The sequence below is a fragment of the Hydra vulgaris genome, chromosome 02 (genome assembly GCF_038396675.1).
Source record: "Hydra vulgaris chromosome 02, alternate assembly HydraT2T_AEP".
In the NCBI taxonomy this organism is placed as follows: Eukaryota; Metazoa; Cnidaria; class Hydrozoa; order Anthoathecata; family Hydridae; genus Hydra; species Hydra vulgaris.
The window spans coordinates 52,660,903-52,680,518 of record NC_088921.1 but is presented as its reverse complement, the minus strand read 5'-3'; the positions used below and the strand labels follow the sequence as shown (position 1 = coordinate 52,680,518).

At 26.9% G+C, this 19,616-nt stretch overlaps 1 protein-coding gene across 2 annotated transcripts in view; it reads left to right on the top strand.

Moving 5' to 3' along the window:
• LOC100197913 (GATOR1 complex protein DEPDC5) overlaps positions 1–19,616 on the top strand; it is a 112,057-nt gene that overhangs the window by 53,615 nt on the left and 38,826 nt on the right. For both annotated transcript variants that reach the window (XM_065791346.1, XM_065791345.1), the window contains exons 10-14: positions 12,400–12,444; positions 13,419–13,614; positions 16,761–16,854; positions 16,986–17,191; positions 18,817–18,982. In XM_065791346.1, coding sequence (XP_065647418.1) covers positions 12,400–12,444; positions 13,419–13,614; positions 16,761–16,854; positions 16,986–17,191; positions 18,817–18,982 — 707 coding nt within the window. The remainder of the gene's footprint in view (positions 1–12,399; positions 12,445–13,418; positions 13,615–16,760; positions 16,855–16,985; positions 17,192–18,816; positions 18,983–19,616) is intronic.

The following is a 19,616-nucleotide window of genomic DNA, read 5'->3' as shown; positions in this document are numbered from 1 at the left end:
TATATATATATAGATATAGATATAGATATAGATATAGATATAGATACAGATATAGATATAGATATATATATAGATACAGATATAGATACAGATATAGATATAGATATATATATAGATACAGATATATATATAGATATAGATAGATATAGATATATATATAGACATATATTCAAAACCTCAACTTAAAAGTGAACTTTCTCATTTGGCTAACAATTATGTATACAAATACACTTCATCTGAAAATTGTCTAAGTAAACATAAAATATTAAAAAGATTTTGAAATAATGAGAGCATTGTTATTACACGACCAGACAAAGGAAATGGTATAATTGATCTTACCAAAGTTGATTATATAAATTCATTACATAATATTATAAGTAATAAGACTAAGTTTAAAGAATTAAAGGAAGATCCAACTATAGAAAGAGAAATATCTTTACAAGGGTATCTTAGAAAACTTTATAAGCTTAAATGTTTTGAAAAAGACATTTACACTAAAATCTATCCTGTAGGGTCTCAACCTGCAAGAATTTACGAGTTACCTAAAATGCACAAAGTTAGTAAAGATAGTTCTCTTCCAACATTTCAACGTATTATCTCAACAATTGGAACATATAACTACAACCTTGCCAAACATCTTTCTCATTTATTGTCTACACATATACCTAAACAATTTTGCACTTTAGACTCATTTTCTTTTGTTGATGAATTAAAACAAATTAATGTAACTAATAAATTTATTGTTTCATATGATGTTGAAAGTTTGTTCACAAATATTTCACTTAAGGAAACCATTAACAGCAGCTGATTTATTTTTTAAAGATAAAATTAACTCAAAACGTTTTCAAAAATTCACTTTAAAAATTACTTCAGATTTCCACATCCGGTTCACATTTTCTATTTTACGGAAAATATTGCGATCAAACAGATGGTGTTGCTATGGGTCCTCCTTTAGCGCCCATCTTAGCTAATATTTTTGTTGAACTTCATGAACAAACATGGGTCAATAACTACTCCTTTACGGCACCATTTTTTAATAAGCGGTATGTAGATGACATAATTGCTATTTTTAATTCTGAATATGAAGCTCAAGAATTTTTCAAACACCTCAATAAACAACATAAAAATTTGAAATTTCCTATGGAAAAAGAACAAGATAACCATATTGCCTTTTTAGATGTACTTATTAAAAAATCCAATTCATTTTCAACTTTAGTTTATCACAAAAAAAAATATACAGGTCTTTTACAAACATTTTTTAGTTTTATTCCCTCTTACTACAAATTTGGACTTGTTCGTTGTTTGATTGATCGTACATTTAAAATTAATAATACTTGGGTTGGTTTTGATAAAGATATTAAGAATCTATCATTAGTTTTACAAAAGAATAAATTTCCACAAAAAATTATTGAAATTAAATCCTATATTGATAAGAAAATGAATCCATCTGTTTCTAACATTGTTAATAGCTTAAATATAAGATACTTCATTTATACAATACTTAAATATAAGATACTTTAGCTTAAATATAAGATACTTTATATATAATACTTAAATATAAGATACTTTAAGCTTCCATACATTGGAATATAAGGGAGAGTGGGGCACCATGAAACACTTTTGGTTTTTGTTTTGTAACTACATTTTTGAACATGTTTTTTTTTTGAGCGATTAGTGCAATTTGTTGATAAATATATACTTTCAAAATTAAATTCTTAAATTAACAAAATAAAAGAGGTCAAACTTGTAGAAACTTATTGAGTAAAATTCAAATTTTGTATTAAGGTACCCCACCCTTAGGGTACCTTGATACAGTCTATGGAGCACCATGAAACAGGATAATAAAAAAAAGTTATAAAATGTAGGAAAGAAACACAAATAATTTATACAAAAAAAAGAAACAATTTTTCTAAAGACTCGTTATAATATTTTAAAATTAATAATAGGAATCTTGTTCATCACTTAATAAATCACTTTCTGAAACTTTTTTTTTTCTCTAATAAGATAGTTGTTTCTTTATCTTACTTTTCTTTTCTTTTAATTTGAGTACAGTTTTTGTTGGTGTTATCTGTTGGTGTTATCTGTTGCTATTATACTGCTGGCTTTCTCATGAGGTTTTCTTTTTTTTTTTTTTTTTCAGCGGCCTTTGGAAATCCTTTAAACTGAGAAGGGCTTACAAAGTTAATAACTTCATTGGCTTGACTTGTACTTGACTTGGAACTGACAAAAGGCTCTTGAAGCTTTTCTGGTGATAGTAACAAATTATTAGTATTCAGAGTTTCTCCAGTATTTGCTTGAAATATACTTGGATTGTTTCTATCAGTAAAAACACTACATAAAAAATCTGCTTCTGAAAATACATTCTTGTCAAAAGGAAATATTCCACTTTTCCTAAATCCACTTTGAATGTTTGTAATAGTAAAATTTTTTTCATATGCGAGGTTAACACAAGATGCAATTTGTTAAATAGTGATTGGCACTCCAGGATGAAGAAGCCAAGATTTTACTGCGTCCTTATAATAAACTTTGAATGGAGCAAATACAGAGACATCTAAGAGCTGCATTTTGTGACTACTATGTGGTGGTATAGTAAGAATAGTAACACCATTATTCTTTACAAGATCAAGAACTTTTATAGATAGTGGTTCTCATGATTATCAAATATAAGTAGAGATGGATTTTCCTTTGAGAATGTTTTTGATATAAAATGTTGAATTACTTCTATAAATAACTCTGTATTCATCTATCCAGTTGGATTTGCAAAACCAAGAGATCCAGATGGTGTATTATTAAGCATATGTTGTTTAAACTTTTTGTGGAAATATCATTGCAGGTGGTATGGTAGCACCTGAGGCACTTATAAAAAACAACTTGTCACCAAAGTTCCACGCTCTCAACTTGTCACAGAGTTAACTTGCTTGATGTCTTTTTTAGTAATGATTTTATTGCATCTTTGTACAGTGGTGGTAGCTGTTTCATCCAGTTCCAAATGTGAAATTCATCACCAAACTAAAAACAGTGCCTTTAAATTAGTAAAAAACTTTTGTACATTGTAATTATTGAAAGATGTCATTCTTGACAAAGAACATCCTTCTGACATTCGAATGCTTAAAGAGTTTTGCTTTAAAAACAAATGCATCCATTCTATTCCAGCTTTCTTCTCAGCTTTCTTCTCTTTCTTTCTTTTCTTTTCAGCTTTTTTTCACGTTTCATTTACTAAGTAAAGCAAATACTTATTGGTGCAGAATACATAAGCATAAATTACTTGCAAAGGGTGCTGTGATTAAAATTCATTTTTCCTGCAGTATTTCTTAATGAGTACCCTCCTGTTAAAACTAAATCAACAGCTACCTCCATTGAATTACTCGAGAAGGTTTCTTTACTAGTTTTTTATACATAGCTCTACATTCTAATCTAAAAATATTAAAGCAATAACAAAAAGGCTTTACAATGTATAAAAATTCAATTCATGGTCATATCATGATTTGATACCACGCTGAGCTCTAATTTACAGAAATAGATTTTATATTATAATAGAAATCAGTATAAAGCCATAAATTAAATGAATGTTAATCCTTCAACAAAAAAGAGTTAATAAAGCAAACTTATGTCTATGTAAACTTTTGTAACTTATATTTAGTATTTATGCATATAGTATGATGATGTACTTATATTATAAGTACATCATCATACTATATGCATAAATCCTAAATAATGTAAAATTTAATTTTGCTACATAAACTTTATTTAATGGTCCACCTGTTTTTTAACAAGTTAGGTGAAACATTAAAATATAGAAGTTGATACTTCCCGCCGGTAACTAATTAAAGTATGCTTGACTATTGAGTAGTTTTTAAATGGTACATTAATTTAGTTTCATGGTGCCCCACTAAAACTGTTTCATGGTACCCCATACATTCTGATAGATAAGATGACAGGTTTTTGTTTTTCAAAAAATTATTTTATTAAATTTCTTTGTCACACTAAAGAGCTCATGAAATATAGTTTACAAAATAGAAGCACTTTCCAAAGAATAGAGTGAATAAAACACCATAAAACACAACAGCTTCAAAAATTTATAAATGCAACAAAAAAAACACAAATTTGAACCTTTCATAATATTATTGACATGTTCTGATTTAAATTATACGTTAAACAATACATCTAGTAGTAACTGATTACAACTCAAAAGGATTTGTCACAATACTTTAATATCGTTGTATAATTGCTTTGTTTCATGGTGCCCCATGTCTCATGGTGCCCTGCTCTCCCCTACTCTAATTATACTAAAATAAAAATTTCAAAAATTGTTCATAAATATTGCAAGGGTAATCTAATAAAATTAATTTTCACTACTAATAAAGTACAAGATTGTTTTTGCTTAAAAGAGTCACTTCCTAAACTGCTTAAATCTCATGTTGTCTATAAATTTTCTTGCGCTAGCTGTAATGCCAGTTATACTGGAGAAACCACTAGACATGGCAACTAGAATAAAAGCAACTTAAAAGTGATAAACAATCTTATATATTTAAACACTTAAATTTATCTATTAATTACAAAAATCTGGCTAACTGTGATTCTTTTGAAATTTTGGATGATGCCCCAACCAAACACAAATTAAAGATAAAATAAGCCCTCCACATTAAATGGGAAAGTCCCTCACTTAATAAACAAACTTTATATTATGCTTATCTATTTAATTTTACTGTCAGTTTATTTTTTTTGACAGTTGGTTATTCTGATTGGTTATTTACCGAGTTATTTTGTAATAAATATATTGGTTTATTATGTATAATTTTTGTCCATTAATATTTCTCTGTAAAGACTTCTATTTTTAATATTTATTTCAGCGTTTTTTCATTGTAAAATAATCTTTTGGAAATGTAAATAAATTTTATGAAACAATTCAAGAATAAAAAATATTGTGTTATTTTAAAAAATAATTACTTATTTTATGCTATTACGACGTTCAAGAAATATATATATATATATATATATATATATATATATATATATATATATACATATGTATTTATATATATACATATATATATATATATATATATATATATATATATGTATATATATATATATATATATATATATATATATATATATATATATATATATATATATATATATATATATATATATAAACAAAATATCTTTAAAAATATTTTATATATATATATATATATATTGCTAACTTGCTTTTTTATTCAGGATGGTTGTCATAAAAAAAAGTAAACAGACTTTTTTGAACCATTGTAGCACTGCATCACTTTTCAGTTGAACCTTCATTTGGTAAATATTTTGAAAAAAAAAGAATTTAATTGGGTTGAAACACCACCAGATTCAAATGCACACCCAGACCATGTTATAAAAAAGTTTTCAGGTCATTTTACCTGGAATTGTGTTGCGTATAATTTGATCATAACAATCACACATAACTTTCAGATCAGGACTTAATATAATTTGACATGGACCATATTGTTTAGCGGTTTTGTGTTTCCTCACTAAATCTATAAAACTTCCTGTTGGTGAAAAAGTTCCTTTTCAAAATTCTGAAGCTGTCATACTTGAGTCAGCTCCAGACCGTAAAACATTATTGATCATTAAGCCAAAAAAATACTGTCTCTAATATTTGTAAACAGAGTTCGAGTAACTAGAAACTCTGACGGCCTGTTTTTGTAATTGTTGTAAATATATTTAACATTTTATATTTAAAAATATTAAATATACTTGTAAATATATATATATAATAACTAAAAGTGATAAAAATCACTTTTAGTTATAGCTTGAAAAGATTTCTTTGGAATTATATTTTCAGCATCTGCCATCATTACATCATATTCTCTTAGTGCTTCTTCACCAGGCAAAGAGGTTCTCCAATTACTAATTTCATTCTGACAAACATTGAGAACATCAGCAGATAGGACGCAAGAAACAACATTGAGAACATCAGCAGATAGGACGCAAGGAACAACATTGAGAACATCAGCAGATAGGACGCAAGGAACAACATTGAGAACATCAGCAGATAGGACGCAAGGAACAACATTGGGAACATCAGCAGATAAGACGCAAGGAACAACATTGGGAACATCAGCAGATAGGACGCAAGGAACAACATTGGGAACATCAGCAGATAGGATGCAAGGAACAACATTGAGAACAGTGGGAGTTAATTTAGAGCGTAGAAGAAAATTTACAAAATGGCTTAATTAAAATAAATAAGAACGTTGAGTGCCTGGCTCATAACCTTTTTGTTTAGAGTAAGGGAACTATTTATCTTGTAAGAGTTTAAGGTTTAATAGACTTGTGTAACATAGAACAGTCAGGTAATTTGATGCATTTCATTTGATGCAGCTTGTGGATTTTCCTTACCTCGTGATGGACTTTTTAAGTAAAAAAGAAATGCATGAAGATAATCTTGAAATTATGGAATATCGTTTTCTCCTTTATCAATCATAGTATTTGCTATCATTGTCACCATTATTGCTTTTAGGTTCGTTTGGCAAGCAAGATGTTGGAAATATCTAACTTCATTTGGCAATTTTGTCATAAATCCTGACCCTATTGAATTAGGTAATGCAGACTTTTGTTTTGGTATATTCAGATACTGACATATTATTACTTTCATCATAAAGTTGCTTTTTGTTAAGCATTTCTCTATATGTAGCCAAATCATTTTTAAGATGATGGGGAGCTCAATAAAGATGACCATGTACATTTTTTGTAACAATACTACAGATAGGACATATGTATTTTATCTTATTCTTTGCTTTTTCTCCGCCTGAAGATCTCATTTTTCTTAGATCAAAAATACCAAAAATAGCTTTTCTAGCTTTTTCAGGATCAATTATTATAAAAAATTATTATGAAAAAAGTTTATATATTTATATAAATATTTAATTGGTCATAATTTTACCCTGTGAATATCATTGTTCAGTTCTTTATTCTTTTTAGACTAAATTAATATGAATAACAGAGTATGATAAAACAGTAATATTTCAAAAAACTATCCAATGTTTTAAAATAAATAAATTTAAACTTTTTTTATAACAAAACAAAAACTTTTACTTACGAATTTTTTTCCGAACCGTTTGTACACTTTGGTCATATCACTTAGGTGCTCCTAAATTGTGTACATTAAATTTATAGATATTATATGATATCTTTTAATTCCATAGAAAAAAAAGAATTCAAATTTGCAAATATTTTTAATGAATAAAGGTTTAAAAAACCCAAATCATTTGGGTAAAAAAGGGGAAAACGAGCAAAGATAAAATTTATAGACTTGGATCAATTTGCACAAGTTTAAACAGTTGACATGCAAAACCAATATATTATTTTCACATGTATGAAAATAATATATTTGTTTTGAAAAAACTAGTATTTTCATTTAAGTAAAAATAAACTTGAAGTTAAAAACAAAAAATCCTAATTGTTATGGATAAGGTTTGCAAGTCAGCATTCAGTTCTTAGGGGAAAGTGTTCATGACATGAACTGAAAAAAACAACAAAATAAATATACAAAAATAAATTTTTTTTTACTGAAAAGATGAAAAATTCTATTATAAGAGGAAAAATTGTTAAATAGTACAAATTTATATATATATATATATATATATATATATATATATATATATATATATATATATATGCATTCTATTTGTAGAATATATAACATAATTTATGTATATGTATTTATAAATATATATGTATATATATATATATATATATATATAAACATGTATTTATATATATATATATATATATATATATATATATATATATATATATATATATATATTTTTTATATAAAGTTTATAATAAAACAGATTCATTTTATCATCTAAACAAAAGTGTTGTTAATACCTGCCCAGAAAATAAGATCTAAGTAAGAGAGAAGAAGTAATTTCCTCAATTTTTTCATTTTTCATTTTTTGAACACCTAAAAAAGACAATTTTATTTTTAACTATTATTTGCTTTGCCTTAATTTAAAAGTAATAAAAATAAAATCCTCAGTTGAATAATTTGCAAGCTATAGTGATTGTTTATCTCAATAATTGTTCAATAGAGAAAAATATCCAAAAAACAAAACTTTAATTTTTCAACTTTAAAAGATTTCTATTTCTAATTGGTTTACTACAAAAGTTATCAAAAATCTTGAAACGCCTGCCTAAATACCCATCAAAGAAATGAATAAGTGTTATTGCATATGGTATTTATCAATTTAAATATTTTTGTATATACATTTATAAAAATGTTACATATAAACAAATGAAAAATTACCTCTACCAACTAAATAGTCTTTTTTGTTGGAGAAAATTTACAACTACCTTAACAACAAATACATTAAATTGTTAATTTGTTGTCAAGAAATAAACAACAAGTACATTAACAATTTAATGTCATTTAGCCATTTAAGTATGTAGCAGTTATTGTGGACTAAATATTTTTGAAACTTTCAATCAAATTAATTATGGGTTTCAAACCAGCAAGACAAATCAAAACTTTAAAATCTAAGTGTTTTAGTTAAATCAATATAATTGATATTAAATAATATTAAATATTTAAAACATTAACATTAAATTATTTGTCCAAGTGCTTATGTGACATTGACTATTGTATGACATATATACATACAGTATGTATACAACTAAACAACATTTAGTTAAAATACAGCTTCATTTTTTTTTTTTTTTTTTTTTGATAAAATCTATTTTTATAATCCGTTTAAAAAACTAAAATTACTATTATTATTATAAACTTTTCAAAACATTCTTAAAAATCTAAAACCATCTTAAGCAAATTTTTAAAGATTCCTCAAGTAAATTTAGTGGCGGAAAGCTTAATTATTTTCTAACCGGTGCCGATTTGATCTATTGCAGGTTGCTAAAACAAGTTTATACACATTTCAGTTGCAAAAACGAATGACGTGGTTGCAAAAACGATAACGCTATTGCAAAAACGATAATGCTGTTTCAAAAATGAAGGCGAAGTTGCAATACTGAAAAAAAATCTACATAACGAAAAAAAGTGACAATGTTGAATTTAACTATGGTTATCATCATCATCACTATCAGGCTTTACCCTTCCTTTTTTATGCTGTTTTTCTAATGTAAACAATCTAGAGCATTTTCTTTCCTTAACTAAACCTCATTCATACAATATATAACACACTATCTTCAAGTTTTCTTACTTCTACTACTACCATTTTCTCCTGAAGCTGCTACCTCTCTACATGCTGATACCTAAATCACTTTAATCTTCTTTAACAAAGGTTGTTCGATAAGGAGTTTTTTTCCTAATCTGTCTAAGACTATGTCTCCTTTTTTTGTCATGTTAGAGTCACACCACACATCCATCTGATCATCTTCTCTTTTGGCAAATACTACATCATATAAATACTAAAGTTTATACAAATAGGAAAGGATATTGTTTGCTAGCATCTAAATAAATAGAAAACATATATGCTTATACCCATAATATGTGGGCATAAAGCGCATCTTGAAAGCTTTTATTCCTTCTGGAATAAAAGCTTGGAAGCTTCTATTCCTTCTCTTTAATATTAATTCAAGCCTCGTTCTACTCCGCATTTTTTACCATTTTGAGCAGTTGCTTTATTAAACAGTAATCATTTTTTCATCTTTTTCATAACAACATCTCTCTTATAAACAAATGTCTTTTTATTATTCCAAGAAGCCAAAGTAAAAAGGTCCTGTCTGGTGTTAAGCTCTGTTATTATCAGTTTACTCAATCCTGTTTCTTATCTCAGATGTTAGTTTCAATAGACTTTTGGTAATTCTTCAACAATGTCATTAACTAAAGTAAGTCTAACATTTAATCTCTAATTCATGAGTCTGATCTTTTTACTTCTCCCCAGAATAAGGCAGAGTTATTTGCAAAGAAATCTGACTTTAATTTAATTTAATAGCCCCACTCTTCCTGCCAGTTAAACAGAATAACCTATTACTAAACATCAAAATCACTGTGGCTTCTAATGCATAAGTTAATTCTTAATTAAACACTTCTAGAGTATGTGCTCTAGACAAGATTTCCATCATATGTTAAAAAAGTGTTCTCCAGAATTCTATTCACTTTTTGCTAAACTTTTAAAAAGGGCTAAATTAGTGGTTTCAATTTTTCAAAACTCTAAAAAACACTTTGACCTCTCTAACTATCCATCGATTAGTCTTCACTCTGTTATTATTTTCTTTATATAGAGTTTTTGAGATTATTAAGTTATTTCTTTCTAACTGCAGTATTAAAGTTATTCTTAAAGGCCTACACTCCTCTTTATTTCAAGTAACTTAAAGGGTATTACAAAGTTCTATTTTTGCTCCTGTAATGTTTCTTATCTACAATAACAATCTTCATGAAAATTTTACATCTAAAGTGTCTCTATTAGCTAACCACTCAACTGTATAATCTTGTCTTGACAAAAAAATCTTCAATTTTTGATTGCTTAGAACAGTTGGTTTTTAATCTGATCTCTCTTCTGTAACAGCCTAAGGCTTGCAGTGGCTTATGGATTTAAATTCTGGACTTAAAATCCACAACTTTTGTTAGGCAACAAAACTCATTTATTTACTGCAATATTGTTGGCATTTCTATATTGACAAATAACAACCCTCTTACTCTCAGACAAAGTCTAAAAGCACATTGTTAATGTACTATTAGACCTGCTTTTTCTGTCAGGTATTCGAATAGTACCATTCGCCAAACAAATAGTACCATTCGCCAAACGAATAGTACAATTTGCCAAACGAATAGTACCATTCGCCAAACGAATAGTACCATTCGCTAAACGAATAGTACCATTTGCCAAACGAATAGTACCATTCGCCAAACGAATAGTACCATTCGCCAAACGAATAGTACCATTCGCCAAACGAATAGTACCATTCGCCAAACGAATAGTACCATTCGCCAAACGAATAGTACCATTCGCCAAACAAATAGTACCATTCGCCAAACGAATAGTACCATTCGCCAAACAAATAGTACCATTCACCAAACAAATAGTACTGTTCGGCAAACGAATAGTACCATTTGCCAAACGAATAGTACGATTCACCAAACGAATAGTACCATTTGTCAAACGGATAGTACCATTCACTACAATAAATTTCAACTTTGTAACCAAAGTTTAACAAATATTCGCTATTCAACTTTCTTTAACTTCGAAAGGCAAAACTAAATAAACTTTGCCCTAGTTATCCAACATCAAATTTTCCTAGTTTAACCTTGTTAGTTGTTAATGTAAATCTCTAATTAAATCTGTCATTTAGTGTAAATCTATAAATTAAATCTAGTTGTAATTTGTAATATAAGATATTAGGGATGTGCATTAGACAGTGCTTGCCAAGACCAATACTAATGCAGTAATGACAAAGATCTTGTCCAGTCAACAGATCCGTTTGTTTTTTTATTATTTTTATCTTGAGTTAATTGTAAAAGGCTAAAGTGTGGGGAAAAATATACTCCAAAATATAGAGGCACCAATGAAATGATGTGAAATAAGTGAAATGACAATTTAAAAAAATGTTTTTAAACTCTTAAACTTGATAAAAGTTTGATAGATGTGGATGGTTTTAAAAAATAATGTGTAAAAGTTGACTACATAAAAGTGATATGCACTCAAAAGAGTGTTGTAATTTTTTTTTATAACTTCAAAACCCTAAAATTATGAGGAGGTACTAATAGATGTTTTGGGGTAGTACCACAATAAGATTCAGTCCTGATCTGCAAAATAGGTTAATGTCTGGATAAACATTTGTTTGTAAAAAAATTGCTTCAATCCTTTCATAATGTTCTGTTTAAAATAGAAAAAATAGTAATATGGTAATATGAAATATGGAAAAAATATATTTGGAAATATACATGGAAATATAGATAAAGTAGTATTATGGAAATATATGAAAGTATAAAATATTTAATAATAAGTCATTTGTTTTAGCAAATTGCAATGATTGTTTACTTTTTAAAACTAAATTTTTTCTTTTTTTTAATATTTGACAGGAAATAAGTTAAAAGTTTTTGGGTTGAAATGTGTCATTGTTTTCTGTGTCATTGCTAGCAAGTAATTTACAATCATTGTTATCAGTTTCAAGCTTATGTTTCGATATCACATGTAGTTTAAGATGAAAACTATAATTATTATGTACCAGTATAATATGAATGATAATTGTGTTATTGTGTTTATGGTAATGATTTGTGTTGATTTTGTTGCTTATTATGCTCAAAATTTGAAACTAACTTTTATTCAGGCACATTTTAATGCACCTTGTGCAAATTTTTTTCTATCTTATTTTATCGTTGCACTTGTTCTTTGATTTTTAAAATTATATATAACTAATACTGCTTAATAAGATTTTTCTTTCAATTAGGATTATCCAAAAGTAATGATCTAAATGAGTTAAAAGCAAAAAAAAGTAAGATCTTATAAACTTTTATTTAATTAAATGTTCAAAGTATTTTTATATGTTTCATTTTTATACATTTTAAGTCTCTATGTATCTTTGTAGAGTCTTTATGTATCGCTTTGAAATCTATAAATAGTTGTATCCACTTATTTTTTGTCTACTTTGGGTATTCTGGCAAAAATTCTGTATTTTTTTAGTTTTTAGACTTGAACATCTTTGTAATCAGTCAGGTACTTGTTTTGCATTGTTATGCAGGGTTTTTTTTTTTGGTGCCTGGTGTTGGTCATTGCCTTTCAATGGCACAAACAACACGCTTAAGCTAATCATTAATGTGTATTTAAGCATTTAGGATTTTGCCCTTATCTAGATATTGTACCAAAAAGAAGCCTATCCATTTGAACATGGCAGTAATTTTTTGTTACAATATTTTTATCAAAGTCTGTATAAGCTGTTATGAAACCTGAGAAAAAGAAGAGTATGTAATGGATAAGCTTTTATAAAAACCTTAAAAAAACAAGAGTATGTAATGATAAGCTATTATGAAAACCATAGAAAAAGAAGAGTATGTAATGATAAGTTGTTATGAAAACCTAAGAAAAAGAAGAGTATGTAATGATAAGTTGTTATGAAAACCTAAGAAAAAAAAGAGTAATGAGATAAGAGTAAGAAGAAGAGTAAGAAGAATATGTAATGCTTAAAGAACAGAATTTTACAGATTAATGAGTACTTTCACAACCAAATTGTTTACAATGAGTACTTTCATGATCATTGTATAAGCTGTTCTTTATATGCCGAATATGTTTTTATATTTTAGACTGTAGGATTTACAGCTTAGGTTAAAATGAGCTAAAAGTTACTTACAAAGTTCTAATTGTTTTAAATACTTATTCACCTCTGCAAGGTTGGGAGGTCACAGTAGTTTAGGTTATGAAAAAATAAATTTTTATTTTTTTCATAAAAATTAGAATGTTTACTTTTTTTAGGTTTAGATAATAAATTATCTGATGATTGGGCATTTACAAAATCAAGTGGAGTTGATTGGAAATCATTGTGTATGCCAGCAATCCTTCCATTAACTATAGATTGCTTTCCAGATGAAAATGACTTAAAAAAACAGTATTCAGAATATCATTATACATTAGTAATAGAAGAAGATAATGATCAAACTAATAACGACAGGTGACACAATTTTATTCATATTTTTTTTATTATAATAGTTTATTAATTGTTTATAACTTAATGAACATTTTGAATTGTATTTAATAGCTGCACAGTTGTACAAAACTACTTTTTGAACATTTACTTGTCAGTGGTCATGTACTTTCATCCCACATATTTGGTTTGCTCTATGCTTTCAAAAGTAGTTTTTGGCCATTTTGTACAACTGTGGATATATATATATATATATATATATATATATATATATATATATATATATATATATATATATGTATATATATATATATATATATATATATATATATATATATATATATATATATATATACACATATATATACATGTTTATATATATATATCTATATATATATATATATATATATGTATATATATATATATACATATATATATATATATACATATATATACATATACACATATATATATATACACATATATATACATATATATATATATATATATATATATATATATATATATATATATATATATATATATATATATATATATATATATATGTATATATATATATATATATATATATATATATATATCTATATATATATATATATATATATATATATATATATATACAGTACTGGACATCGAATTAGGAATTTAATGCATTTTAAAGTATTTTATAACAATTTTATTGCAATTCAACAATAATAAAAAAAATTGAAAATAAATATGCAAAAATTGACTTAAATAAGTGAAAACCATGAAAGAGTTGTCAGAAATGCATAAATAAAATTGACTGATATAACCACTTAATACTTGGTATGTCCGCCTTTATGCTTTATGGCTGCTGAAATACGACGCAGCATTGACTGAATAAATTCAGAGCAAAAGTAACTGATTTTTTCACTGTGGTGCCATGTTTGAATCAATTTTTCTTTCTCAATTTTTCAAGTCTCTCGTGTTGGTTGAAACTGTTTGTATGACCTCTCTTTTGAGTTTATTCCATAGTTTTTCAATGGGATTTAGGTCGGGACTGTTACCAGGCCATTGCAATATGGAAATTTTATTGTCTTTCAAAAATTTAATTACGAGCTTGGCAGTATGACATGGAGCCCTATCTTGCATAAATATTGCATTCCCATTAGGAAACCATGCATTCATTTGGGGGTATTAGACAAGTCTTTAGAATGGTTTTGTATTGCTCTTGTCTCATCATTCCTTTCGCAAAGTATAATCACCCAGGCCCTTTTACTGATATCATGCTCCAAAACATTATCTTTTGAGAATGTTTGACTGTTTCTTGAAAACATTCTGGAAGATCTTTCTCTTCTCTCTTCCTTCGAACAAATGGTCTTCGTTCAACCATAACTTCCAGCATTGACTCATCAGAAAAGCAAACCTATACAAATAAAAGGCTACTGTAGCAAACAGACAACTTTTAGTGACGATATAATTTATTGATATTTGAAAATATATTGCAGCATAATAAACATAAATAAATCTCAAGTTATTTGCAAACAAACAAATAAGATACAATTAATTTAATTAACTTAAATAATTTATTTAGGTTGTTGTTTTAGTTATTCAAAGTTGTATATGTTACACACATAATTGTAACTTTGTAATGCTAACCTTAGACCATTCCTTTATTGTCCAATGCGCGTAACCGAGAGCCCAACCATATCTCTTGTCTTTCATCGCTGTGGTTAACTTGGGTTTTTTCATTGGCTTGTAAGCTTTATATCCATTATTAAAAAGGCATCTTCTAACTGTTCTTGGGTTGACTGTAATTCCTGTCATGGCATTCCATTCTTCGTTAACTCAACAGAAGACTTTTTCCAACCTTTACGACACAACTGTAAAAGCATCCAATCATTTTTCTTAGTAGTTTTGGTAAAACCTCTGCAGTTCTTCGTGTTGGTTTCCACTATATTTTGGCCTCTATTTGGTCTCATTTTTATTCTTCCAACAGTTTGAGGCAAAATTTTGAGTTTTTGAGCAATTTCATTATTCCGAAGTGTGGTATTTTCTAAAAGCAACTTTATCTCATTCTTTGTAGCAGCACTTATATCTAATTTTTTACCCATTTTAATATAAATATTATATTTTTGATATAGGTTCTAAACTGTTAATATATATATATATAAATATATATATATATATATATATATATATATATATATATATATATATATATATATATATATATATATATATGTATGTATGTATGTATGTATAAATGTATGTATGTATATATATATATGTATGTATGTATATATATATATATACATACGTCCCTGGTAGTACCGCGCTGTAATACGTCCCTGGTAGTACCGCGCTCAACTTGTTTCTCCGCGCAGCGGCCTTGTTCCTCAAGGTTCGTGTTTCGGAGTTATAGAGTTGAGAGAGGGTTATAACCACTATTAAGTAGCCTCCTCATCTGTAGTGGCCTTCTCGGCCTTGAGGAGGTAAATAACAAAAAAAATAAAAAATAAAAAATGTATGTATATATATATATATATATGTGTGTATATATATATATATATATATATATATATATATATATATATATATATATATATATATATATGTATATATATATAGTATATATTTGCATGGATCTAATATTATAATCTTGACCATTCACATATCTGATTTTGTACTACTTTTATCCAATAATAAGTGATGCATAAGTTATTGCAAAAATTAAATTTTTAATATCTTATGAATAAAATATTTATTTTCTCTCTTTAAAAAAGTAATTATTTTTAATTTATCCATCCATTCAATTAGATAATTTTGAGAGCATAATAAGACTAAGAACTTGCTAAATTTGGCCTGAAAAAGTAGTTAAAATTACCACGATACTTGTAAATGAAAGAACAAAGTCGTTTTTTTGAACATTAATTCAGATTTATGTATTGATTACTACATCTTTAAATGTGTGAAACAATGGATTGGTCATGCCACAGAGGCTTATCCGCAATGATAGTTTTTACAAAATTTTTTTTTACAAAAATGAGATAGTGGAATGGTTGCCAAGAAATATTGAAAGAAGCAGAACGATTCTTGATTTGCTAAGGAGGAATGGCATTCCCTCTACTTTAACCCCTGTATATACTGTATATATATATTACTCAATTCATTATTTCATTTTTTTACAGTGAAAAAGTTGCAAAATTAGTAGGCCGCTTTGATCGTAACGCAATGCCTCCTGAGAAAAAATTTATGGAAATGATTTCACAGAGATTAACTCAGGTTATCTTTTTTTTTTATTTATATCTACTTTTTTGTTTTTATATATTTTTTTATTTTTATGTATTTTTTTTTGTTTTAAATCCTTATATAACAAATAAGTTGTAATTTTTTAAATTTTAAATTTTTTATAGGGTTTTCAGTTTGTAACTAACCATAACATTAAGAGAATTCTAAAGCTTACTGAAAATGCATGTCACCCCGTAATATTTGATGCAAAGAAAGAGTGTATTTTAAGTCTTGGTAGATCTATACATCGCTTAAAGTTAACTAATTCTCAAGTGCAAGTTACTCGATACTTACTGTGTGATTCAGAGCAGTGTAACCCTATTCCTTACAAGTAATCATTCTAGCAATATATTTATTTATTACTTTTACTTTGTAAAAGAAAAGTTATATATTTGTAATAGAATGAATAAAGAAAATGTATAACATAAAGATATTTTTAAACCTTTTTTTATTAGTTTATCTTACATACTGTTAGTTGTTACCTACTACTTACTAATGTTACCACCATACATAATACATGTTGTTGTTACCTACCACTGATACATGCTACATACTCTTAGTTGTTACCTACCACTGATACATACTACATACTATTAGTTGTTACCTATCACTGATACATTCTACATACTATTAGGTGTTACCTACCACTGATACATACTATATATTGTTAGTTGTTACCTACCACTAGATACAACCACCTACCACTAGATGCAACCTATTGTTAGTTTTTATTTGTTAAAAATGAGTATCAGCAACTATCTTGTTGTTGATACTCATTGTTGTTACCTCATTTTGAACTGTCATTCTTTTTTTGTCAATCAACTTATTCCTGTAACCTAACTAATACTTGATTAGTTTTCTTACAATTAAAAGTAATGTCTGTTTTACTTATTGATGTCTCATCTTGAATTTAAAAACTTTCTTCTAATCAATTTCTCTGAATTAACTTTAATCTACTTGTTCTACTGCTAATTTGTAAGCAGTAATGGTAGATTTCATTTTTAGATTAGTAGCAGCACTTGAAATAGTTGTCCGAAGGTTGATCATCAACATCGATCAGTTAAAATTAAAAATCAAAAAATTTTTTATGCACATTTTTTTAATCATATAAAATATTATTTTTATATAGTATAATAGTAAATACCAATTAATTGTCAATTGAATAATTCATTAAAATAGTTATTAAATTTTATACATAATTACCACTTGGTACAATTGTTGTTTTCAAGTTTTATAATAGTTTCCGACAGAAATTTTATAATAATTTAACATAAGTTTTATAAAAGTTTCCAACATAAGATTTATAACCGTTTCCAGCATAAATTTTATAATGGTTTCTAACATAATTTTTATAATAGTTTCCAGCATAAAGGGTTGTTCATAAATTGTCACGCTCTATGGGGTGGGGGGGGGTTAGTGGTTTTGTGACGACTCATACAAAACTTGCTGCTAAAGTGTTACAACTTTGTGACGAGGGGGAGAGGTTGAAAATGGTCATAAATTACGTGATGTAGTTTATGGACGACCCCTAAGCATTATAATAGTTTCCAACATAAATTTTATAATATTTTCCAACATAAGCATTATTATAGTTTCCAACATAAGCATTATTATAGTTTCCAGCATAGGTTTATAATAGTTTCCAAAGTAAGTTTTATAATAGTTTTCGACATAATAAACAACAAATCAAATCTTTTACTATAAATATACACAATTTCTTTAAACAAAAAGGCTATTTGATCCAGGGTGAAAATATTGGGAATTTAATTATGCCAGTTTGACATCATTCAAGCAGTTGGTTAAGTTCAAGACATCAATAAAGAGATCATTACTCAACCCCCTAGTTTTAATTATATAGTTACTAGTTTTTGATTCCTTTAAATTTTTAATTGCATTTATGAATCAGAAAAAATATAATTGTAATAATCTAATTTTTCCATTTATTTTGTTATTCAGGTACAACCTATGGCCTCCCAGTTATAACTTCGATCATTATGCATGTGAATTATCAGAGTTTCAATTTAAATCTTCTGACCGTTATAATTGGAATAATTTAGATGAATACATATGTGAAACTGAAAAAGAGTGTGTTGAAAATAAAAAAAGTGGAGAACTTAGTGAGGTGAAGTTATGTTTTCTATTTGACATTTGTATTTTTAATCGTTATTCTTATCAGAAAAAAAAATTTACTTTATCAAATGCCTTTTGAAATTTTTTTTTCAAAAGACACCTCACGGAAAGCATATTTACAATACATAATAAACTTTTAGGTTTAATGTATCAGTTGGTTCAAAAAGTTTTACAGGGTATAATAGTATTTTAAAAGTTTCCTTAATTCCACCATTATTGTGCATTCAGTTCAAAATTCCCGATGGGGGAGTGGTGAGATACTTGTTAACCTTACTAGTTAGTAAATTAAAAAATCTTAATCTTTGGAGTTGCACTTTTAAACTGATAATTTTGCATGTTTTCAATGATTACCCATTGCTAATCTTGTTAATCTTGTATCTTGTAATCTTGTATGTTAATCTTGTGATAAATAATCATTGTTCATCTTATTAGATACAATATAATAGTATCTAACTATTATCAATAGCATCAAAGATCTAACACCTTGAAAAGTTATTAAGGAAAACAAATGCCAATCACAAAGTTAATAATAATGAATAGTAGCTTAAACAACCAGTTAAAAAAAAGAAAAATTAGTCACATGTATTTGAACTCAAAATTGTGTTTAATTAACAACTAATTGATTA